Source organism: Lithobates pipiens, unplaced genomic scaffold (genome assembly GCF_037356315.1).
Source record: "Lithobates pipiens isolate NorthernLeopardFrog02 unplaced genomic scaffold, aLitPip1_a1.2 Scaffold_48, whole genome shotgun sequence".
Classification (NCBI taxonomy): Eukaryota; Metazoa; Chordata; class Amphibia; order Anura; family Ranidae; genus Lithobates; species Lithobates pipiens.
This window is the reverse complement of record NW_027507872.1, coordinates 805762-830999: the sequence shown is the minus strand read 5'-3', so window position 1 is coordinate 830999 and position 25238 is coordinate 805762. Positions and strand designations below refer to the sequence as shown.

The 25238-nt window shown below is 45.6% G+C and overlaps 1 protein-coding gene across 4 annotated transcripts in view; it reads left to right on the top strand.

Moving 5' to 3' along the window:
• The first annotated feature begins 664 nt into the window (after positions 1 to 664).
• The window catches only part of LOC143957013 (membrane-bound acylglycerophosphatidylinositol O-acyltransferase mboat7-like), a 788470-nt gene continuing 763896 nt past the window's right edge, over positions 665 to 25238 (top strand). Inside the window, exon 1 of one of the 4 annotated variants that reach the window (XM_077467161.1) lies at positions 665 to 802. Coding sequence is in view for 1 of the 4 variants with exons in the window: in XM_077467163.1 (XP_077323289.1) it covers positions 852 to 918 (67 nt within the window). In the remaining 3 variants the exon portion in view is untranslated. Of the gene's footprint in view, positions 919 to 25238 lie in introns of all 4 variants that reach the window. The other 3 variants (XM_077467165.1, XM_077467162.1, XM_077467163.1) reach the window with 3 other exon arrangements.

Genomic DNA, 25238 nt, shown 5'->3' with positions numbered 1-25238 from the left:
TCTCCGTCGCTCTCCGCTCTGTCTAAAGTTAACGTCACGCTTACTCCCCTCACTCCCGTGACATTATCTGACGGTTTCACTGAACGACATTGTCGCAAATCCTCTGGTAACGCGTGGCACGAGTGTTTGGAATGCATCGCAGCATGCGTAGTGCGAAATTTCTGGCCGCTACGTCACTTCCGGAGCATTCTACGATGGGGAGCAAAATATGACACTACACAGGGAATCAAAGAGGAAGTAAACCCAGGGTTTACTTCCTCTTTAAGCTGTATGGTCAGTTTTAGTGTAGAATAAAACGCTTGGTAGTTAAATAGCTTTTTTTTTTTTAAGTTTATACGTCAGACCAAAAAGAGAAACAACAGACAACAGAACACATATTTGGTTTTCAAAGAGGGACAGTCCCTCAAAATAAAAGTTGGGAACAATACAGTACAACAAAAAGAAGGGTTGCCCATACAGTTTAGTAACAAAAAATAAAGCACAATTAGGTTATACGCAACAAAGTCTACCAAATCAGCAGCACAACGAACTGGTGTGTTAAAATTCACACCAAAATTGTGTGTGAACTGAACGATAAAGAGTTAAATAACCACAGCACGGCTTACGCAGAGAGCATGAATCCCGCCTCCAAAAATGTATTGCTTGACACATAACCAATGAAGATGCAGGGCTTTAAACCTTAAGCCAACCAGCGGCGAAGGTGTGGGGTGGGGCTGGTGAGACACCAGGAAGAGAAACGTCCTGAGCACAGATTCATGAAAAAATTCTGCCGCTGATTATCTTCGCCAGCAAGAATTAGCAGGTAAACTTCAAGGCGAAGGTGTTTACTGAATGGCATATCTGACAATAAGATGGCGGGCATTCAATACATCTGTTGCTTGCCTATAATTTCACTTATGTGTCTGCAGTGGAAAACATGTAAGTTATTTGTCTGGTGGCATCCGTGTGTAGCTACAGTGTTGAGCACTGTTCTCTACCTAATGGTGTTTATGCAACATACAGTACACGTCTTAGATTTTTATAATACTCATGGCCTGCTGTCATTAATGCCTATCTGTTTGCTGTGTCAAACTAAGCTGTTACTGGGGGGGAACTTACCTTGGCTCCAGCTTTTGGGAGAGACAGGGGATGCCGCCATGCCTTACTGTGGCCTCCTGGGAGTTTAAAATGAATGAAATGTACTCCAGCATGTTGAAGCCAGAGCTATGGCTCCATTCATCACTCCTTAACTGATGATTCATCAGCTGTCAGCAGGATTCCCTGCTGATACCTGAATGTTTTGGGGGGGTGGCGTTTTGGTGTTTCCTAGCTCTTGCCAATAATTGGGACCTGGGACACTTGTTTCCCAGTCACCTAATTGCTGTGATAGCCTCTGGCAGCCCACCCATGTCTTATCCACTTATAGACCACCCTATAGCAGTTTTACTGCTACAGGGTGGCTCTCCTGTGTAGAATTTATGTATACATTTATTCCATTCTGCTTTTCTGCCGGCGGGATGCTTCTGCTGGGATTGTTCATAACAGAAGCTGATCTACGGGTGACGGGCAATGGCTGTCCACTGGAACCCGTCTGTCTGGTAAAATGCACATAATGCTGATCTATGTAAACAAGGCAGATCTCTGTTGTGGACAAGGAGAGGGGGTGGTGGTGATCGATTTTTTTTTTTTTTTTTTTTTTTTTTTTTTTTTTTCCTTTGTTCTTGATTATGACTTTTGTTCAGATTATTGGATGTATTTTTGTCAGGGGTTTTTTTTTATTTATTTTTTTATTTTATTTTTTATTTATTTTTTATGCTAGTCTCACTTCGAAAGTGAAGAGGGAACTTGCAATCAGAAAATGATCATACAAAAATTTTGGAGCCTGCACATCCAGGTTCTTGTCTGACGAAAATGCTTAATCGGCTGTCAAAAGCAGCATACTAACGATCAGAAAATAGGCAGATCGTTCATCGGACAAAATTTAACTTCAGGTTTTCTGACAGTGTGTATGGTCCTTGACACCGTATACAAACACTGGCTAGGGACACTGTTAATTCTTTTGATTCCCCCTAGATTTGTAAGCCCTTCCCAGCCAGTGTCAATACAGTGAAAGTGCATATTTTTTTAGCACTGATCACTATTAGTGTCACTGATTCCTGCAAAGTGTCAGTAATGATCACACGATCGGACTATCTGGCGGACTTGGTCCGGCAGACCAGAGTCTGCCAGACAATCCGCCTGTGTGTGGGCTCCGGCCGACTTTTTTCCCCCAAAAGTCTGGCGGATTTAGACAGAAGTTTTGACTCAAAATTCTCCTTCTCCCCGGTGACCCCACCCATTATCCCTATATAAGTCGCCACGCAACGCGTCCCTGTTATTGCGGCCAGAGACAGCGTCCAGTCAACATCTCAAGGAAGAAGAGAAAGTGGAGGCCTGGCAAGAAGAACCGAAGAGGGGGACAAGACCCCCAAAGTCGTAAGAAGAGGCGGCGGCGACAGAAGAACGGGCCACCGCTAGTAAAAGAGCTAGGAGAAGAAAGCAGAGGTCCGGCAAGAAGACCCCCCCCCCCCCCCCCCCCAAGACGGAAGGAAGACCACCAGAGCTGTACCCAAACAAAATTGGCATCCTTTGTTTCTCACAAATAGAGCTTTCTTTTGGTGGTATTTGATCACCACTGGGTGTAAAGACAATTAAAAAAAAAAAAAAAACAACAAAAAAAATAAATTCTCTTTTTGTTCAGTGAGGGACACAGCTCCTTTAATTCTTGACCTTAGTATTTTCACGTCACCTTCAGGAGAGGACTAGGCAGAACATGTAACGCATGTAAAACAGCAAGACTGCACGGCACTACCCAGGGGGCAGTCCCTCTGGCTATAACCCCTCACCCTGATTCCTGCAGCTGTGTATGTTTTTTTTTTTTTCCTGCCTAGTGTAGAAGGACCTGGATCCCTGAGGGGACCATTGGTCCTGGGGGGAAAAAAAATAAATAAAATAAAAATAAAATGTATATATATTATATTTTTTGATCCTGTAATCAACAGCCGTGCTGGGTGAGACAGGCAGGATAATATAGATCCTTGTCTATCCAGCCTGGCCATCGAGCATGAGCAGTCCCTAGCTACGTGCTGGGTCGGCCATGACATGCTCCAGGGGCGGCCGGTGAGCTATAATCTCTGGGGCACACATATGACCGGGTTACTGCTGTCTGTTTCACAGTGTGATGGGTCTGTGGTGGAATGCGTCCAGCAATCCCGACAGGAGGGGTAAGTACGGCTCTCCCTGCCTCGGCAGGATAGAGCAGCTGGGCATTCCCTGGGAGGTCGACCAGGGGGTCTCTCCCTCTCCCTTTCCTCTTTCCCTCATTCCCTCCTCCCCCCCCCCCCTGCTGGGGCCACTGTGTGACTGGGCATGAGGTGCGGTGTATGTACCTGGCCGGAGGGCTACGCGCTTTGGTGGGGGGCTGCGCTGGCTGTTGGGGTCCATTTTTATTCTTTACTGCCTTTTTTCTCTTAGGCTCCATGCACACTGGAGCTGATAAACTGCAGTTTATTGGAGTTTGGGCGTTTTTTGTAAAAGCCCATAAACTCCACTCTATGTTAGCCTATGTGTCCATGCACACATGGACGTTTTTCAGCTTTAATGAGCAGTGGAGTTTATGGGCTTTTTTCTGAACGCCAGAAATTCGCGTTCAAAGTTCCATTTTTCAGCGCCAAAAAACGACAAACGCCGATAAACGCTCATAAACGCTCGTTCATTAGTGTTCGGCATTCTATTTTTCAATGCATTGTGGGATTTTTGGAGTGTCTTCTGTGTATTTTTATAAAAAACGCCCATTAACGCTAACGCTGTAGAACGCTCATAAACGCTAGTATAAAACGCTGTTAAAAGCAGGTTTTTAAACCAGCGTTTTGTGCCAGCAATCTGGCGTCCAGAAATAGCTTTTTTGAGCTTCAGTGTGCATGGAGCCTTATACTCACTGACTGACACAGCTTTTCTTTAGACCATTGGGTTGTTACGCCACCTTTAGGAGAAGACTAGGCATAACATGTGATGTAAAAAAACTCAGAAATTCTAGTTCCGCCCAAGGGGCGGTCCCTTAGGCAACAACCCCTCAGCCTGCCATGCAGCTTCAGTTTCATTTTGTCTAGTGGAGAAGGACCTAGGAACCCTGATGGGCCCATCGGTCCATGTTTTTTTCTGCAGAAGCTTTGCTTTTTGCGCAAGATGATAGATGCTGTTATCTGCTATAAACAGCCGGCTGGGTGACAGGCTGGATAACCCTTATCCTTGTAGTCTCCCCAGCCTGGCCAGCGAGCATGTGCAGGCCAGAGCTACGCGCTGGGTCAGCCACGACAGGCCTCAGCTCCAGAGGTGGTCGGTGAGCGTTAATGCTCCGGGCACACATATGACCGGGCTACTGATGTTTGTGTCCGTGTGCCGGGCCAGCAGCCACCCCGTACTGATCGGAGCGTGGGTCTGTGATGGAATGTCTCCCTGCTCTGCAGGACTGGTAAGCACAGCTCTCCCTGCTTCGGTGGGGCTGAGCAGCTGGGCATTCCATCATGGGAAGTCGATTTGGGTGTCCCTCACCTCCCTCTTTTCTCCCCCCCCCCCCACTGTGGGGGGATGCTGCATGAGGCTGCTGAGTGGTGTGTATCATATGCAGGGGCTTTCTGACCGGGGGGGGGGGGCTGTGCTGGCTGCCTGTGCCCTGGATGTGTGGATCTCTCCCTGGGGGTGTCTAGAGGCTGTACCTATCTGTACAGGTGTAGCCCTGTTCACTGCCATTCTTGCCTGTTTGTTTCAATGTCCCTCATGGTATACAGTGTTCGGCGGCCATCTTTGGTGGGGCAAGGAGCAGCATGTTCCCTGTAGCTTGGCAGCCATTTTCCCTGTGTTTGTTGTGTGTTTTTTTTTTTTTATTTATTTTTTTTTTTTTTTCTGGACCATTTTCTTTCAGCACTATTTGCAGCATCTCTGGACAACTCCTATGCACCTGGGAGCTGACACAAGCACTACTAGCTGGACAGCGCAGAACCAGTCAGGGTGGTGAGTCCTGCAGGAAAGAGCATCTCAGCCAGCAGCAGGTAGGAGAGTGGGACCATCACTGTCCTAAGTCCCCATCAGGTGGTAGACAGGGCAGGGTCAGCATGGCTTCAGAAACTGGTGTGTTTCGCCTGCCGACTGTGCAGTGCCTCTGGACGCTTTGTCGGAGGTCCTCAATTTGTTTGTTGCCAAGATGGAGGCGGTGCGTGGGCGCAAAGGTGCTAAAAAGCAGCCCCTGCCCCCCCCCCCAACATCCCTCTCCTGATGTAGCGGTCCCTTTTGGGTCAGTCTTTGTACAGAACCACAGGAGATGGTTTCTTGTGATGTGGCAAAGGTGAAGTGAGCTGGACAGCTTTAAGTAGGCAGGTCAGACGCGCATGATCAGGAACAGCTGGTAACCGTGGAGAGAGATGAGAGCTTGCAATTAGCCGACAGCTGAGCAGTCAGCTCAGAGAAGGAAGGGCTAAGCCAGCCCTGACACAGACCAACTAGTGCAAGGCCTGAAGTATGTTTGTGAGGCATACCCTTCCTCTGTTGTCCAGGGCTTCAGTGTCAGCTGTGGTGCTGAGGAGCCCGATTTGGTTAAAATGCTAGTCTGCTGGCCAGGCATCTAAAAAAAAAAAAAAAAAAAAAAAAAAAAAAAAGCCCTGAGGGATCTTCCCTTCCTTGGCGACTGGCTCTTTGGAGCTTCTTTAGATGACCTTATTAAAGATGCCACTGGTGGTAAGAGTATACTACTACCACAGGCCAGGAAGGCTAAGGAGCCACTTCGTAGGCAAGGGCCCTCTTTCTCTGCTCACAAACTGCTTTTTCGTCCACCCGGGGCTTCGACGTCCCCAGCCCGACGGGATAACCTCTGAAGGACCAAAGAGTCCCTGGAACCTCAAGCCAAACAAGCCTGCGAGCAACAGTGCTACCGCATGAAGGTTTGCCCCTGCCCACAACATGGGTGGGGGGGGGTCGCCTTTGGAAGTTTGCAGCCTGGTCTACCTCTCGGCTGTCCAATGGGTCTGCGATCTGATTTTCTCAGGCTACAAGTTAGAGTTCCTCTCTTGGCCGCAAAACAGATTCCTCCCCTCCAGCATACCTGTACTCCTGGCTCGCCGGGAGGCCCTCTTGGGGGCGGTAAGGGACCAGCCGAGTGATGGGTTGATAGTACCTGTTCCGGACTCGGAACATTGCCAGGGGTTCTACTCAAATCTGTTTGTAGTCACCAAGGAGGAAGGGGTATGTCCAATCTTGGACCTAAAAGCCCTCAATTACTTTGTAAAAGTACAGAGGTTCAGAATGTAATCAGTTCGCTCAGTAGTCGCTGCACTCCATCAAGGGGACTCCCTGGCATCCTTAGACATTCAGGATGCATACCTGCACAAACCCATATGTGCTAGAAGTTTCTGCGATTTGCAGTCGTGGAAGCCCACTACCAGATTGTGGCTCTCCCTTTTGGTTTGGCATCAGCCCCCCCCAAGTCTTTACCAAGGTATTAGCTCCTGTTTTGGTGTTGCTGTGGCAACGTGGGATACCTTGACGATCTCCTTCTGAGGGCATCTTCCGCCTCAGAATTAGAGGAGGATGTGCGATCACCAAGCAGACCCTGCAGGAATTTGGGTGGCTGTTGAACCTAAAACTGGTGATCGTACCGACTCAGCGTTTGGAGTACCTAGGCTTGCTGTTGGACTCCATGGAAGCGAGAGCGTTCCTCCCTTCAGACAAGCTGCAGACTCTCAGAGCCGTGGTAAAACTGTTGATGAACTGCAGGTGGTTGTCGCTATGCTTCTGCATGTGAGTCCTGGCACTCGTGGTGGCCTCCTTTTTTGAGGCAGTATCATATGCCCAGTTTCACACCAGAGTCTTCGAGAAGGAGATCTTGACAAATTGGGACAAATCTCAGTTGTCCCTGGATCGGCAGATTCAGGTGAGCCGGTTAGTGTGGGATTCCTTGATTTGGTGGCTGAGGTCCCTGGCATTTCGGTCCGGGAAGTCGTTCCTACCTCTGAAGTGGACAGTGATCACAACGAACACCAGCCTATCTGGCTGGGGTAGAGTAATGGGAGTTCAATCGACCCAGGGCCTCTGGTCGGTGGAGAAATCAAAGTTGTTGATCAATCTGCTCAAACTGAGACCGATCAGGATATGCCTCTCCACGTGGTCGATAAGACTTTGAGGGTGCCCGATCAGGATCCAGTCAGACAACGCCACGTCGGTGGCATACGTCCAATCACCAAGGTGGAACAAGAAGCTTGGCCGTTGCATGGGAGGTCGCTCACATCCTTCAGTGGGCTGAGCGACATGTACCGGCCCTGTCAGCCATCTACATCCCGGGAGTGGAGAACTGGCAGGTGGATTATTTAAGTAGCCAAATGCTGGACCCAGGAGAATGACCTTTGCATCTGGAGGTTTTCAGACTATTGTGCCTGCGATGGGGCACACCAGATGTGGATCTTCTGGCCTCCCATCTCAATCCGAAGGTGCCAAGATTTGTGTCCAGGACAAGAGGCCCTTGGGGCAGACACATCAGAAGCGCTGGTGGCTCTGTGGGATCAGTACCAGCTGATCTATGCCTTCCCTCCACTGAAACTGTTACCACGTTTGCTCCGCAGAGTGGAGGCCGAGGGTATTCCAGTGATTGGCCCCATTATCCCTGGTATGCAGACCTAGCCCGCCTGGTGGCGGACGCCCCTTGGCAACTGCCGTTCCGAGAAGACCTTCTGTCTCACGGTCTGATTTTCCATCCTGCTTTACCATCGTTGGTTTTAACGGCATGGCTTTTGAGAGCCAGGTGTTGAAGAACCGGGGTCTTTCGGACTCGGTGATCCCAACTTTGCTGAGGGCAGGGAAATCTTCTTGGAAGATATACCATCGTACCTGGAAAGCATACATCTCTGTATGAGGAGAAAGGGATGGCGTTCCGCTCCCTTTTTTCTATTTTCGGGATCCTGCTGTTTTCTACAGCAAGGAGTAGAGCAAAAATTTGGCTTTAAGCACCCCCTCCCCCCGCATCTCACTCTCTCTATTGAGCACTTTTGTTCTAGGGGTCCGACATGTAGCTCCTTCGGTGCGTCCACTGTTACCCCCTGGTGTTTATCAGCATTTCAAAAACCACCATTTGAAAATATCAGAGATCCCTCTGACTCTTTCCCAGAAAGTGCTCTTTCTAGTGGCTATTAAATTGACCAGGAGGGTTTTGGAACTGGAGGCCTTGTCCTGCAAGTCGCCCTATCTGTTTATCCACAGGGATAAGGTAGTGGTGCATCCGCAAACTTCTTTTCTGCCGAAGGTGGTTTTGGTGTTCCACATCAATGAAGACATTGTGCTACCATCTCTGTGTCCTAAGCCGACATCTCCTAAGGCGGTGGCCCTTCCTGCCCTGGACGTGGTCCAGGCTCTGAGGGTGTATTTGTCTGCCACGGCTCCATTTCAGAAGCCAGACTCCCTTTTTTGTTTCGGTTGTTGGTCGAGGGGAAAAAAAAAGGCATGGCGCTCTTGTTGGCCACCATTTCCAGGTGGATCAGGCATATTGTAGCACCGGCCTACGCCTTAAAGGGACAGGTGCTCCCCTTTCCAGTCACGGCCCACTCCACAAGGGCAATCGGAACGTCTTGGGCCTTTCAACATGGAGCGTCTGTTGCTTAAGTGTGTAAAGTGGCGACTTGGTCGTCTGTTCATACTTTTACAAAATTCTACAAGGTAGATGTCAGTGCATCGGCTGATGCCTATTTTGGCCACAAAGTTTTGCAGGTGGCTGTATAATTGCAATTGCACATTTTGTGTTTTTACCAAAAAAACAAACAAAAAAAATGCTGTACTTTTTAAGTAAATGCACTGTTGCTTTTTGTTACCGCAGTTCTGGTGCGGTTTTGATGGTAATGCCTCTGGGAAGCATCCTGTTGTGTGTGTGTGGTGTGTGTTTGTTTTTTTTTTTTGTTAAAAAAAAAAAGCTGATTACTCCCCACACGTGTGGGTTTTTTTTTTCTTTGCTGTTTTGGCACCGCTTGGGGATGTCCCAATGGTCTAAAGAGAGGAGCTGTGTCAGTCAGAGAATATAAGGGAAAATAGAATTTCTCCTTCTCCTTCTCCTTCTCCTTCTGGTAAAATCCTTTTCTCTGTAATTCACCGACTGAGTGAATAGGCCATGTGAGATGTCAGCTCCCTCACACACCCGGACCTCGAAAAAGCAGTACCTGAAGCTTGATGCGAAGAGATGCCAGACATGAGCTGCACACAGTACGCAGTGAGATAAGCAGCAGAGGAGATGACTACCCATAGGCGAGCTGCCCTGCAGCCAGCCAGAGGGGGGACAGCCGGAGCGCAGTGGGAGGGTTGAGAGCATACATGACCCCGCAAAGAGGAGAGGGGGGCCGGAATGATGCAGCAGCGATATAGCTCCCCCGAGGCTGGAGGAATGCAGGGGAGAATGGGACGCGGCTCTCCCATGCAACACACACAGTCCACAGAACCGAAGCCCACGGACGGCCGGAATAGGCCGTCAGTCAATGGAGGGGAGGGGCAGATGGTGTTGGAATGAAAGGGTAACCTGCAAACCCCAAAATGTGCAGGCGAACCCGGGAGTGGGGACGGTGACGGGAGAAGTAAGGAGGGGCTTCTGGAGCTGGGAGACACACCCTCAGACCAGGGTTTAAAAATCTTATTACCCCCTCAGGACAGTATCACATAGGACTCTAATGCAGCGTAGAATGGTGCGCCCATTATTGGAAGCAATGAGGAAAGTGGAGATCAGGTATCGATGGGGATTCCCTTTTGCCTTAATAGCATCAAGAAATGGGAAACCGGCGGTACTCCGCACAAAAGATGACTTAAGAATGTTTGTTTGTTTTTGGAGATACTGGACCTACCTCCAACTGACTTTGTAGACTGGAGACCAAACAACGTAAAGACTGTAATACAGCGCCCTGAGCGGTGGTCTCATGGCACTCAGAGGACATGATATCTTTTCGGGGAGAGAAAGAAAAGGCGAAACTCTTTTGGATATGTTTGGTAAAGCAATGAAGATGACTGGAGGTTGGGACTTTAAATGAAGCAGGCAGGTGTAAAACATTTACATTTATTGGAAAATCAATGGTAAGTTGCATGAGGGTAGTCATGAGTACACCAATCTACAGTGTACAGAGTACATCCCTCCAGTCATCTTCATTGCTTTATTCAAATAGGGATGGAGGCAACTGACCTTACCCGGTCACCGCCTCATTTAAAGTCCCAACGTTCTCTGTTTGGTATTATCATTCACCGATGGGGTGAAGAGGGGAGGAGAATATACTGATGTATATAGATGCACCAAGAGTGGTGGAGGGGAGTTGTTGATTTGTATTAATGCATAAAGAAGGGGGTAGGGGAGTTGCTAATCTTCTTCTCATTTCCCCCTCCCTTCCTTTTTTTTTTTTTTTTTTTCATTTTTCTTGACCCCCCCCCCCCCAATCTGTGACGAACGTGGTATTAAATGTCAATGGTCTGGGATAAAAAAAAAAAAGGGTAAAGGGCTAACGCGATAAAAATATTTAGGTCCTGATGAGGGACTGGTTAATCTGCATTCAGCAGACAGGAAGGAGGGGGAGGGCAGGGGTTGCCCATAAGGGTTAACCCCTCTAGTAGATGGTACTCTCTTAGGAAGAGAGTGTTATGTTGTGGAGGTTCTAAGGATACAAGGTGTGGGACAGACTTCTCCGGAGAGAAGGAAAAAAAAATTAAAAGGTGTTAATGATTTTAAAAATATAGAATGGGCATACAGAATTGCTACCTAAATTACCAACATCTCCATATAATCAATAGTTCCATACATTCTCTCCATTCGTAAGAGCAAGAGGGGTATCTATAGCATTTGGGAAATCATGCCCCGTGAGGCCCACGGAGGTACAAATGGATCCGGAGGGAAGGTTCATTAAGGGCATATTGCATGGATTTTGTTACACATTTGCCTCCATATACGCACCAAATAATTAGGGATGCACCGAATGGGTTTTTTGGTGCCGAAACCGATACGAAAATGAAAAATACACTAGGCCGAAAACCGATACCGAAACAGCACCGATACCGAAAATGACTGTTTTAAAAAAATATTTTTATACAGGAGGTGGTTAGAGACTGGGGACATTGTACAGGAGGTGGTCAGAGACTGGGGACATGGTACAGGAGGTGGTCAGAGACTGCATGCATGGTTCAGGAGGTGGTCAGAGACTGCATGCATGGTTCAGGAGGTGGTCAGAGACTGGGGACACGGTACAGGAGATGGTCAGAGACTGGGGACACGGTACAGGAGATGGTCAGAGACTGGGGACACGGTACAGGAGATGGTCAGAGAACGTGGTACAGGAGGCATCCCCCATTGCAGCCATTGTGCCATTTTTGCAGCCAGTGTGTCCCCATTTTGCAGCCAAGTGTGTCCCCATTTTGCAGCCAAGTGTGTCCCCCTTTGCAGCCAGCCGCCTCCATCGCCTGTTTGATCACAGCGCCGGGAACATCACAGCTTTCATTTCAATAGCTGTGTTCCCGGCCGTGCGCCGTCACACACAGCCCCTCCCCCTTGTACGGGCACTTTGATAGACAGATCATCCGTCTAATCCTGCGGATGATCTGTCTATCTAAGTGTCTGGACAAGGGGGAGGGGCTGTATGTGACGGCGCACGGCCGGGAACACACAGCTAATGAAATGAAAGCTGTGATGTTCCCGGCGCTGTGATCAAACAGGCGGCGGAGGTGGCTCTCCTGCGCTATGCACCCCCCATGATGGGCGTCACCAGGGGCAGGGGCGGAGCCCCGCCCCCACACAGGCCACGCCCCATTTTCGGCTCCATTATCGGCCGTTTTTCTCTTTCGGCAAATTGCCGAAAAGGGCATTTTCGGCCGATATGTTTCGGCGGCCGAAATTTCGGTGCATCACTACAAATAATGGCACGGTAAACTTCCTAGTGAAAACTTTGGGGAAGCTGGACAGATTTAAGGAGGGTTGTGTAGTCCTGGGGGGAAATTTCAATACAATTTATAGACCCTAAATTAAATACATCATCTGAGAAAATGGCAACCTCATTTAAAGCAAGGAGACTAGTAAAAATAAAAAATCATTTGAGATCTGCCCATTTGGTAGATTGTTGGCGAGTCATATCCAGGGCCTTATCCCACCTCAAACCATCTAAAGCGCCCGGGTCTGACGGGCTTCTGCTTGAATTCTACACAACGTATGCTGAAACTATGATCCCTAGACTGCGGGAGTTATTCTCCCACATATTCTGGGTTGGTTCCCTACCTAAATCCCACGGGGGAGGCCTACATAGTACTCATACCCAAACCCGTTAAGAACCTTAAGCTCCCTGAGTCGTACCGCCCGATATCCCTTCTCCAACTGGATATTAAAATCCTAACTAAAATTCTGGTGCTGCGCTTGAATGAGGTGATACTGACCCTGATCCACCCAGACCAGATGGGATTCATGCCAGCAAAAAATACAGCCTAAAATCTATACAGATTAAACATGAATTTACAAGCTGAGCATGACCAGATGGGATCCAGAGTTATGGTGTCCTTGGACGCCGCAAAGGCGTTTGACTCAGTTGAGTGGGTCTACCTCTGGGAATGCCTGGCGTGGTTTGGTTTCGGGCCCAACTTTTAGATGGATCCGCCTCCTCTACCAGGGTCCCAGTGCCAGGGTGCTGGTCAATCGGAGGGTCTCTGACGCCTTCCCCCACTCCAGGGGAACGTGTCAGGGCGGTCCCCTTTGCTGTATGCCCTGGCGGTGGAGCCTTTTGCGTATTCCCTGTGGGCACACCGGGGGATCAGGGGACTACAACATGGAAGCCTGGTTGAGACAATAAGTCTCTATGCCGACTATATGCTTTTGTATCTAGCAGACCCTGGTCCCTCCCTTCTAACGGCACTAGACACAATACAAACCTCTGGTAATTATTCGTGATTACGGATAAACTGGGGCAAATCCCAGATTCTCCCTTTAGACATTGCAGTCCAACCTCCCCCCCCCCCCCACAGAAACTCAAGCCTCCTCGCCCCTTCTCCGAGTTAGCTCTATGAAATATCTAGGCATTGTCATTACCTGCTCTCCAGAAGAGTATATCAAGTTTTAACTTAGAACCTCTGATGGCCTCCCTTTAAAACCAAAACACAAATGTGGGCTAAACTTCCCCCTTTGGCGTAATGGGCCGCATAAACCTAATAAAAATGGTATTGGACCTGGGGGGGGGGGGGGGGGGGTGCGGCACTACCGGATTTTAATGCTTACTACATAGCAGCGCAACTGTCCCATCCCTACTACCTGGACAAACAGGATAAGGACCACTACCTGGCGCTGGTGTGCACCCCCTATTTCCATACATGCAGCCACCCCTATCAACTAATATTCAGAGACCAGGTTGACTCTTGGGTGGTCGCAGGGGATTGCTCTACAACCATTGTAAGATATGGGGGATAGTCAGACTCGGATTACGGGCACCTCCCACACATTCAATAACACCACTATGGGACAATCCAGGCCTGAGGGAATTATCTGTACCTGACCATAACCTCTGGATGTCCCAGGGCATATCATGCCTTTCTGATCTTTATTGTGACAATACCTTAAAATCGTTCCTACAACTCAGACAACTTAAAGCTTCCTAATTCCATGCTCTTTCGGTACTACCAGCTCCGTCACACCGTCCAGACCCAATTCGCTGGCCTACTCAAAAATACAGAGCGCATGGACATCGTGGGTGTCCTGATGGGACAGGAACCCTCAAAGCTTATCTCCTTGTTATAAAACGACCTCACTCGACCTACAGCTGTAACCCTAGCATATGGTTTGAAGGACAGATGGGTGGGGGTGATGGAGGACGAGGAATGGGAGGATGCATTGAATACCTTCAAAAAAGTGTCCACCAAGCTCTCTGATCGTCCCACAGAGTTTATATTACCCCCAGACGTTTGGCCAAATATAAACCAGACCAAAACCTGCTATGTCCTAGATGTAATGGCCCTGATAGTAGAAGGTACTATCTTTATATGGTCATGTCCCTCAATGCAGGACTATTGGTCCCAGATTGTAAAATTCATACACGACAAGATGGGATCCCCCTTGACACTCTGCCCCCAGCAATGCTTACTAGGAGTGTTCCCAGACCCTGAATCGGATAAATTCCACATCACCTTTCTGCATGAATCCTTATTTGTGGCCAGGTTACTGAGGGCATCACCCCCAATTCTTCAGGAATGAATAGCCGTCATTAATGGCGTTCTACCCTACAAAAAGGAGGTCTATGCTCATAGGGGCTGCCCGGTCAAGTACGGGAAAATTTGGGATCCTTGGCTAGACAATGCAGATACATGTAACGATGTCTCCACGAACCCCCATGATACTTAACCATATAAATCATTTTGCACTCTGCTTTTATGGCATAGCCGCCGGCAACGTTGCCTCTACATATGCACTGCACTATGAAAATGATCTACGTCTTTTTGTATATGCTATTTGAATGTACCCATAAGATGCCTGTTTGTATGTACTGCCAATGTATACTGTCTGTAAGTGTGAACTTTTTTTGTCTTTTCAAGTAATAAACATGTTTGTGGTGTGTGTGTGGTGTTATTTGTAAAAAAAAAAAAAAAAAAAATTAATAATAAATCAAGTAAGGCCTCAGACTACATTTAACTACATTTTGAGAAGATGAAGCCCTTGTATACACGATCGGAGATTCCGATGGAATGCGTCTGATCAGAGCGTTTTATCCGATATTCGGACTGTTTCCGTCGGACCAAATTTCCAACTTGCCGGAAATATTTTCTGACAAAATGCTCCGATCGGACAAAGTGCCACGCATGCTCAGATCAAATTCCTACACCAAAGCTATTGGCTACTGGCCTGAATGTAGTCCCGTCGTAACGAAATAACGTTATCACTATCTGAACGATCGGATTTTCCGACAACTTCTTCGTCCGACCATGTGTATACAACAGTTTCGGACAAAATCCGACGGATTTGGTTGTCGGAATCTCCGACCGTGTGCACAAGGGCGAAGCGGTCTAGACCTAATCCTTAATTATCCCAAATGTACAAACTAATTCTTGGTGAGGGAAAAAAAACATAACACCCTACTTTATTAACCACTTGACCACTGGGCACTTAAACACCCTTAATAACCAGACCAATTTTCAGCTTTCGGTGCTCTCACATTTTGAATGACAATTACTCAGTCATGCAACACTGGACCTATATGAAATTTTTGTCCTTTTTTTTTTTTTTTTCACACAAATGGAGCTTTTCTTTTGGTGGTATTTAATCACCGCTCGTTTTTATTTTTTGGGCTATAAAAGAGAAAATACCGAAAATTCTGTTTAAAAAAAAAAAAAAAAAAATTTCTTTGTTTCTGTTATAAAATTTAGAAGATTAGTAATTTTTCTTCATAAATTTTGGCCAAAATTTATACTACTACATATCTTTGGTAAAAATAAGTACAAATTGGTGGATATTATTTGGTCTTTGTGAAAGTTAGAGTGAGACTTTTACACAGTGTGACCACATACAGAGGCCCAACATGCAGGGAGCACCATCAGACGTTCTGGAGCACCCAGGACAATTCTGACATTTCTCTCCTACATGAAAAAAATCATAATTTATTTGCTAGAAAATTACATAGAATCCCAAAACATTATATATGTTTTTTTTTTAGCAAACACCCTGAAGAATACAATGGTGGTCGTTGCAACTTTTTATCTTGCACGGTATTTGCGTAGCAATTTTTCGAATGCTAGTTTTTTTTTTTTTTTATTTTTTTATTTTTTTTCAAAAAAAATAAATAATTTTCTGGTTAATAATAAAAAAAAAAAAAAAAAAAAACCAGTAAAGTTAGCCCATTTTTTGCATAATGTGAAAGATGAAGTTACACTGAGTAAATAGATACCTAACATGTCACTCTTCAAAATTTCACACGCTCGTTGAATGGCGCCAAACGTCGCTACTTAAAAATCCCCAAAGGCGACGCTTTAAATTTTTTTTTATTTTTATTTTTTTTTTTTTACTGGTTATATGTTTTGAGTTACAGAGGAGGTCTAGGGCTAGAATTATTGCTCTTGCTCTAACGTTCACAGCGATACCTCACGTGTGGTTTGAACACCGTTTTCATATGTGGGCGGGACTTGCGTGTGCGTTCGCTTCTGCATGCGAGCACATGGGGACAGGGGCACTCACTTTAAAAAAAACTTTTTTTCTTATTGTTCATTTTACTTTATTTTAGGTTGACATTTATTTTTTATTCCTATTACAAGGAATGTAAATATCCCTTGTAATAGGAATATGGCATGACAGGTCCTCTTTACAGTGAGATATGGGGTCAATAAGACCCCACATCTCACCTCTAAGCAGGGAAGCCTGAAATAAAAAATAAATAATAAAAAAAAAAAAAAAAAAAAAGATTCTGGCTTTGATCGTATTCGGTAGAAGCACCGGAGGACGGTGGGGGGGGATGTCTATGGCTGGGTATTGCAGGGTATCTCCGAGTATGGCAGGGTATTGGCGGGGAATTGAGGGGTTAAATTTCAGTGAGCAGCGATGTGGGCACTGCAGATGCAGCCCACAGCGCTGCTGACACTGATCTCTTCCCCCCCCCCCCCCCTCCGCAGTACCGATCGGTACAAAGGGGGAGGGTTTGTTTACAAGTGATCACTCCATCATTTGACAGAGCGATCACGTGGTAAACGGCCGCGATGAGCGAAATTCTACCATGATCCACAGGACCCGGCGGTCACGGATGCTCTCGAGTGCACGAGAGAGCGAAATTCTGGGAGGACGTCATGACATCCTCCCAGAGTTAAGCAACCACCCTGTAGCCGTCATTCGGCCATGGGCCGGTTGTTAAGTGGTTAAAGAATGGGAAAATGAACTAAACTGCACATTCACTTTGTCACAAATAAAGAAACTGATGGAAGCAACACACTACCTGTCTATGTTCATCTATTCAGGAAATGTCATACAAATTCCTGACCAGATGGTACAGAACTCCAGCAAGATTCGCACAAATATAGCCTACGGCAGAGAACTACTGCTGGAGAGGATGTAAAGAAAAGAACTTTCCTCCCATATCTGGTGGACATGCCCGAAGGTCAAGGTCTTTTGCAAGGAAATAGCCCCATGGATCAAGAGGATGACAAAGGAGCATATAGGTATTAACTGGAGCACTTCTTGCTCCATTGGTCTATGGATACTATAAAAATAGTAAATGCTACTAAATGCGGCAAAGAGGATAGTACCAAGAAACTGGAAAGACGTTCGAAGCCCAACAATAGGACAATGGAAAAGGGAGAGAGGAAATTAGAGGCAGAAAGGTGGGTCTATACGACCAGAAACAGCATAGATTTGAGAAAATATGGGAAGAATGGGGAAAGTATGCCCAAGAGATAGAAAAAGAAATCATTAATAAAAAAACAGGATTAGAATCTAAAGAAAAATCTCATACAGAGAAAAGAACAAGGAACATATCACAACATAGTTTGGTGTTTTTTAATTTTATTCCTGCTGCAGCAGTCGGTGTCACCCTCTTCTTCGCTATAGAAAGGCAAGTTCTCCTTTTGATTCCCCCCCCCCTTCTTTATTTATTTTTTTCACTTGTTTTGCATTTATGTAAAGACACGCACAAATTATGTAAGCCTAGAAAGAAGGAAGAGAGATGTAAGTTAAGAAGGGGTGGCTTAAAAACAAAACAAAAAAAAAATGCACACAATGAACAAGAACTGAAGTTTTTAAATTGTTCACAAGCACACAAAGGAAGTAATCAGTATTGCGGGCACAAATAAAAAAGATTATAAATAAAGCACTAGGAGAAGGGATGTCGTGAACTAGAAGTGACCAGAACTATGTGACTGCGACAGAGTGAACCAGACATAAATGGGTGAAAGTAAGTTTATTAGAGTAAATGCATATAAATGTGAACACACCACCAATACAAACTGAGTGAACAAACCAAACAACCAAGTCCGACTAGGCACCTGCTGAAGGACAAAAGCGCCCCTGGTTTCGCAAGCCAAACAAGTCTGCGAACAAAAAATGTTACCGCTTTTAGATTTGCCCCGTCCAACTCTCGGGTCGGGTGTCGCCTTCAGGATTTTGCAGCCCGGTGTACCTTGCTACTGTCTGACCAGTTGGTTTGAAAACTGGTTTCATCGGGATACAAGAGTTTCTTTCTTGTCCACCAACCAGATTTTTTTTTCCCTCCAACCTACCTCTACTTCCGGCTTGTTGGGAAGCCCTGTTCAGGGCAGTACAGGACCTGCTGCTGTGTGGGGTGATAGTACCTGTACCGACGCTAGAAAGGTTTAAGGAATTCTACTCCAATCTGTTGGTAGTCCCCAAAAAAGAAGGGGTAGGTCCAATCCTGGACTTGAAGGCCTTCGACAGCTTTGTGAAAGTGCAAAGGTTCAGGATGGTATCGGTTTGCTTCGTGGTCACTGCACTCCATCAGGGGGACTTCTTGGCATCCCTGGATATCCAGGACATGTACTTATACCTATATGCCTTAGGCATCAGAGGTTTCTGAGATTTGCAGTTGGGGAAGAGCACTACCAGTTTGTGGCTCTCCTTTTTTGGCCTGGCGTCAGCACCCCAAAAATTATGGCGCTGTTAATGCAATGTGGGATCGCAATCGTGGGTTACCTAGACGACTTCCTTCTGAGAGCAGCTTCCGCCTTGGAATTAAGGGAGGTTGTAGTGATCACCATGCAGACTCTCCGGGAGTTTGGTTGGGTGCTGAACCCAAAGAAGTCGGTGTTAGTGCCGACTCAACGCTTGGAATACCTGGGCTTACTGTTGGACTCCTTCAGAGAAGCTGCAGACTCTTCAAGCTGTGGTGAAGTTGTTGGTAAACTGCAGGAGGTCTTCGCTGTGCTTCTGCATGCAAGTTCTTGGCCTCCATGGTAGCCGCTTTCGACGCGTCAGACGTGTTGGTGGCTCCATGGTGCATCATCTATTACCACGTCTGCTGCGCAGAGTGGAGGCAGAGGGGATTCCGGTATTTCTGATTGCCCCAGATTGTCCTCGATGTCCTTGGTACGCCAACCTAGTACGACTGGTGGCGGATGTTCCTTGGTGGCTGCCGATGCGAGAAGACCTTCTGTCGCAAGGTCCGATACTTCATCCTGTTTTACCATTGCTGATTTTAACGGCATGGCTGTTGAAAAACGGGTACTAAGAGACCGATGTCTGTCGGAATCGTCTTCTCAAAAGATTTACCATCATACGTGGAAGTCTTTTTCAATCTAACTCCTTCTTTTTTTTTTTTTTATTTTTTTTTTCCAAGTTAAGATACACAACCACAAAATATACAATTATTTCCCAAAACATACATCCCAACCCTCCTTCCCCATCAGTCCACTGCGCCCCCAATACCCCCACCCGGGAGCATTAAATACACAACTTTATCAAAACAAACCGAAAAAAAAGAGGGGGGGGGGGGGCAAAAGTAACCTTTTAACATTACAACAACAAAAAAAAAAAACAGAATTGAGCGGTCATCTTTCATTTATCCCTCCCTCACCCCCCCCCCCCCCCACCCCTTGTTCACACTCTCCTCCATCCATACACCTTACATCCCTTACACTCTTACTCATCCTTCTAACACCTCTCACACCACTTTTCCCATATATATATATATATATATATATATATATATATATATATGTATACCTCTCTATCGTGTCTTTAACTGTTTCCATCCATTCCTTTACTGTGGGTGCTTCTTTCCTCTGCCATTTATAAGCGATCAACTTTCTCCCTTGGAAAAGACATCTAATTACCGCTATGAGTATCCTCCAACCCATCCTCCCTTTCTATCAGACCCATTATACAGATTTTGGCCTCTACTTCTAATGATGTCCCAAGTAATTGGTTTATTTCTCCCTATAACTCCTTAACAATATCTGCATAACCTTGGGCATCGCCATATCATGTGTATTAAATCCCCTCTTCGATCGCCACATCTTTGACATTCTGCATCCTGCCTTCTCCCAAACCTAAACAACTTAAGGGGAGTATAATATGACCTATGTATCAAATACAGTTGAGATATGATATGTGATGGGGATAATGAAACTTTAGCCCCCAATGCCATAACCCACTCCCACTGTTCAACCGACATTTGGACCCACATCTCTCTCCCACTTTACTCTTTTTTTTTTTTTGCACTCTCTATCTCTCCCTCTTGTTCTATTCCCTTTATATAACCGTAAAATATCTGAAATGACTCCTTTCGATGTTTTTCAAGGGATTCCACCTCCTCCATATATCCACAAAACCTGTTTCTTCACAAAATTGAAATAATAACCCATTAGGTCCCTCCCTACTGCCTGCCTTATGTGGGAACCTATCTATCTTTTGATCCATTGTCATGTTAAAGTCCCCTGCTATTATAACTGGGATCCCTGGCTTATCTATTATAAACTTCATCAACTCTCATAATATTTCTGCATTAAATGGCGGAGGAATATACACATTAGCAATCACACATACTTTATCTTCTATCCCACAAAAAAGGAAAATATATCTCCCCCATCATCTATGATACTCTGTCTGCAGGATAGACCCAACCCAGGATCTATCAGGACACTCACTCCCCTTGAATAAGGGGTATGCGTGGAATGATATGGTGTCCTGTATTTCCTATGTCTTAACACACTGATTGTATCTCGGTCCAGGTGGGTCTCCTGCACACAGAGCATCCCATAACCTCCCGTACTACCCATGGAAAATATCGCCCGTCTCCAACTGTTCTTTCACCCCTCGCACATTCCATGAACAGATTTTTACTCTTTTAGTGAAATTACCCCCTTTACTTCACAATTCCATATTTAAACCCGATATCTCAATATCCATTTGATACCATCCCTATTAATTCTATTATCCATTCTGTGCATCCTCTCTGTATTTTATTGTGTATTCTCCCCCCTACTATTTTCCAGTGCTCCCTAGAGGTTTCACCCACACATATATTAATTCTAAATTCACTACATTCCGTGCACAAATTTTAACTTTTTTTTTTTTTTTTGTGTGAAATTTATCGAATTTACTTCTCTGTTCCTTATTTAAACTCAATTTCTCAGTGTCCTTTTGTTAACCACCATATTGATTCTCATTTCTATTCCATACGTCATCTTTGTGCTTTTAATATTTTCTGTGAACTCAACAGACCTTTGCCATACCTTCCCTTACCCACCCTCAACCTTACAACCTAAAGGGCAGCACAGTGGTGTAGTGGTTAGCACTCTCACCTAGCAGTAAGAAGGGTCCCTGGTTCAAATCCCGACCGCGACACTACCTGCCTGGAGTTTGCATGTTCTCCCTGTGCCTGCGTGGGTTTCCTCCGGGTACTCCGGTTTCCTCCCACAATCCAAAGACATGCAGGTAGGTTAATTGGCTTCTGTCCAAAATTGGCCCTAGTATATGAATGGGGACCTAGGATTGTGGGCTCCTTGAGGGTAGGGACTGGTGTGAGTGTGCAATGTACAGGGATGGGGACAGTTGTAGACACTCACTCAGGTTGAACTGGATGGACTGGTGTCTTTATTCAACCTTACAAACTATGAAACCTCCTTTCTCACAATATTATTCATACATTCATTCACCCCTTCACCTCTACCTTCCCCCCACCCACCCCATACCCCACTTGGGGCTCATCTATGGGGCTTCCATAGTGACCGTTTTCCTCCCAGGGTGATATAACCTTCCCACCTACCCTCCCTCCCAACCCACTCCCGTTACTTCATCAAAATGTTTTCCTATTGCAGCAAGGAGAGGAAAAATAAATAAATAAAAAAAAAAAAAAAAAAAACCCACAAGGGGGAAGGAGTGAGGAGTCCCTCCTCTCGACCTTGGCCATCACTTCTTCAGAGGAGATAATTGAGAGGGAAAGAAAAAGAACAACAAAGAAAAGAAAAAATAAAACAAAATAAAATTAAGGGGAACGCTCCCCTTCAGTCCAAACCGCAATCTAGAATCAATTTCCTCTTTCTTCCTATCTTCTTCTTATCATATCTTTCCCCCCCTGTTGAATCTGACACTCATTTTTTTTCTCCAACCACGATTTGACTTCTTCTGGGTTATTAAAGAATACCGTTTTCCCCCAGTGCTGATGCTCTCAAATGTGCCGGATAAAGTAGTGCGTAGTTTACTTTAAGATATTGCAATTTCCTTTTGCACTCTATAAATTTAGCTCTGTCTTTGCAACTCGGAGGGGGGGGGGAAATCCGGATACAGCAAAATCTTCACCCTTTTATATTCTAGATTGCTCAGTTCTCTTGCTTTCTGAAGGATAACTATCTTATCTCTATAGGACAGGAGTTGAATAATTAGAGGTCTTGGCTGGCTTCTTCCCACCACAGTCCTATAGGGGATTCTGTACGCCCTTTCAATTGCAAAAAATCTCGATAGCTTCTCGCCCCCTACTTTGTCTTTTATCCATGTTTCCATAAATTCGATAAGATAGTTACCTTCACTTTTCTCGGGGGGGCCTAGTACCCTAATATTTTTCCTGCGTATAGTATTTTCCATATTGTCCATTTTATCCATACACATATTCAGTTGCCCCTTCATCACTTGCATCTCCTTTTTCAACGGATACAAATCATCCTCCACCTAACTGACTCTCCCCTCCAGAACTGTAATTCGGGCCACAGCTTTCTGTACTTAATTTTTCAAATTGAACACCTCTTCCCTTATCTGCTTTAATTTGGTCTGATACTTTATCCAACGATAAATTTGCATATATTAATCGCATATAAGATTTCCTTTTAAGGATGGCTCTCTTCCTTTTACAGAAATTCCTGCCTCTACACCCATATCAATGTCCTGTCCATTATCCTTTTCTGTGGGAGGACTGATCAGACTCCTGTGCTTCCGCTGTTCCGATTGCTAATGCTGTAGTGGCTATTTGGGCTGCTGCTTTTGCTGTTTTAATTGTACTTGTCACAGATGTTTCTGTCGCCAAGCCCTGGCTCTTCCTCCCTGCCATTTGTACTACCATTGTAGCCTGCTGCTGCCCCTCTCCCAATTGCACACTTTTTTTTTGGGTGTTTGATTTGGTGTGTGAGCATACTGCTCTAACTTGGAAGCTGCAGCAGCAGCAATTGTCAGCCCAGGTACCTGGCCTGTCTTCTCCTTTGCGCTATGCAGTGTTTGTGTCCCATTATGTGTGGCTGCCTCCTCCGCCCCCCTATTCCTCGTCATACCTTTAGGTCTGACTCTTCTTCCACCAGGGGGTTACCGCTCTATCCTGCCTCCGATCCCTCTCTCACCGGGATTACTACGCGGGGTTCGATGGTTCCCTGCGGGAGAGCTGTCGGCGGCCTCCACACTCCTCCACCGTTCCTCCGCTTTCTGTCGACCGGCCGTTTCGCTGTGTCTCGGTGTCTCCTTTCCTCTCCTTCCTCCCCCTCCTCACTGCTTCGGCTGCTGGAGCGGGCGGGAGGCCTGGGCCCGCCTCAACCTCTCACCCCGACATCCGGTCACACCCCTGGATTACGCTGTTACGGGGAAGTCTTACATCTCAATATGTGAGGAGATGGGGTGGCGTCTGCGCACATACTCAGTTTCCAGGATCCTGCTATTTTTGCAGCGCGGATTGGTTCAGAGACTTAAGCATCATCAAGGGGCAGATATCGGCCTTGGCTGTCTTTTTCCAATGTCTCTTGGCAACTCGCTCAGTGGTGAGTACTTTTTGTGCAAGGGGTTTGACTAGAGCTGCATGATTCTGGCCAAAATGAGAATCACATTTATTTTGCTTAGAATAAAAAGATCACAATTCTCGCGACGTAAAATCTTTCACATAATCATAAATAAAAAAGTGCTAACTGGTTTTCCCCTTCCTTCCTTGAGATTTCTTGATAAAGGATAAAGGACACTAAAACCTTGGAACTGGTATTACAAAAGGTGACCAATGTAGATAGTCTCTCTTTTGGTGGCTAAACCAAAACGAGAACCAGATGAACATTTCAAATGTTCATGTAATTTTCAATACGACATAAGCAAATCAGAACAATTATAAATAGACACTGGAATGTACTTTTAAAAATGACAGCATTCTTGGTACTTCATTTCCTGAGCAGGCTAAGATACTTTTTAAGGGAGCACCATCCTTACAAAATCGTATAGCGCCAAATATTATAAACCCGCCGGTCCGCCCCTCTTTTTCACAATTTCAACTGGTGTTTGTTTTTTTTTTGTTTGTTTTTTTCCCATGCAAGAAATGTGTGCCAACATAATGTGTTGGGGAAACGCAAGACTGAATTTACTCCAACTGTAATTAAAAAGACATATACTATCAAAGCATTTTGTACATGTAACACTAAATATGTTGTATGTAATGTAATATATTGTATACTTGATTACTTGCCCCTGCGGAAAACAATATGTAGGTTGCACAATAAGGATATTCTCTGTTTAGAGTGGGTGAACATATTTCTTTAATTAAGAGCAGGGATTCCAAACATAGTGTCTCTAGACACTACAAGGAATTCCACAATAGCAATCCAAAAGGAACACCATTTATTGCCATAGATAACTATGTCCGCGCCCCCCCCCCCCCCCCCCCCGGGAGAGGGGGTGCTATTACCAGAGGGGTGTCTCGTTTAGAGACCTTTTTGGATTTATGCGCTTCAGTCCCACTCAAAAGTGTGTGTGTGTATATGTGTATATGTATATGTATGTATATGTATATGTATGTATGTATATATATATATATATATATATATATATATATATATATATATATATATATATATATATATATAAAAAATTATACTTTTTATGTACATTACATTTTTAATGTAAGGCCCCTTTTAGAGAATCCACCTCAAGTGAATGGCCAATTTATAGCACTGGACCTTTATAATTTTGTGATTCAGTGTTTTGAGTATTCAACTTTGATATCAATCCCGATTAAAAGCACGAATTTTTGCTGACTTGTTTAAACTTTTGCCTGAGCCAAAATTATTTTTGGTATGGCAAGGAGTATTATTTACAGACCAGAGGGGTTGCGATGGGAGCTCGTTTTGCTCCCAGTGTGGCCAACTTATTTATGGCCCACTGGGAGGAAGAAGCAGTTTTTAAACATCGCCCCCCAGAACTGGTGTGCTACCGTAGATTTATAGACCATCCTATTTTGAGTTGGGATGGTACTAGATCGTCACTCGACATTTTTATTCAATCATTGGATTCCAATGATAGGAATATTTCGCTC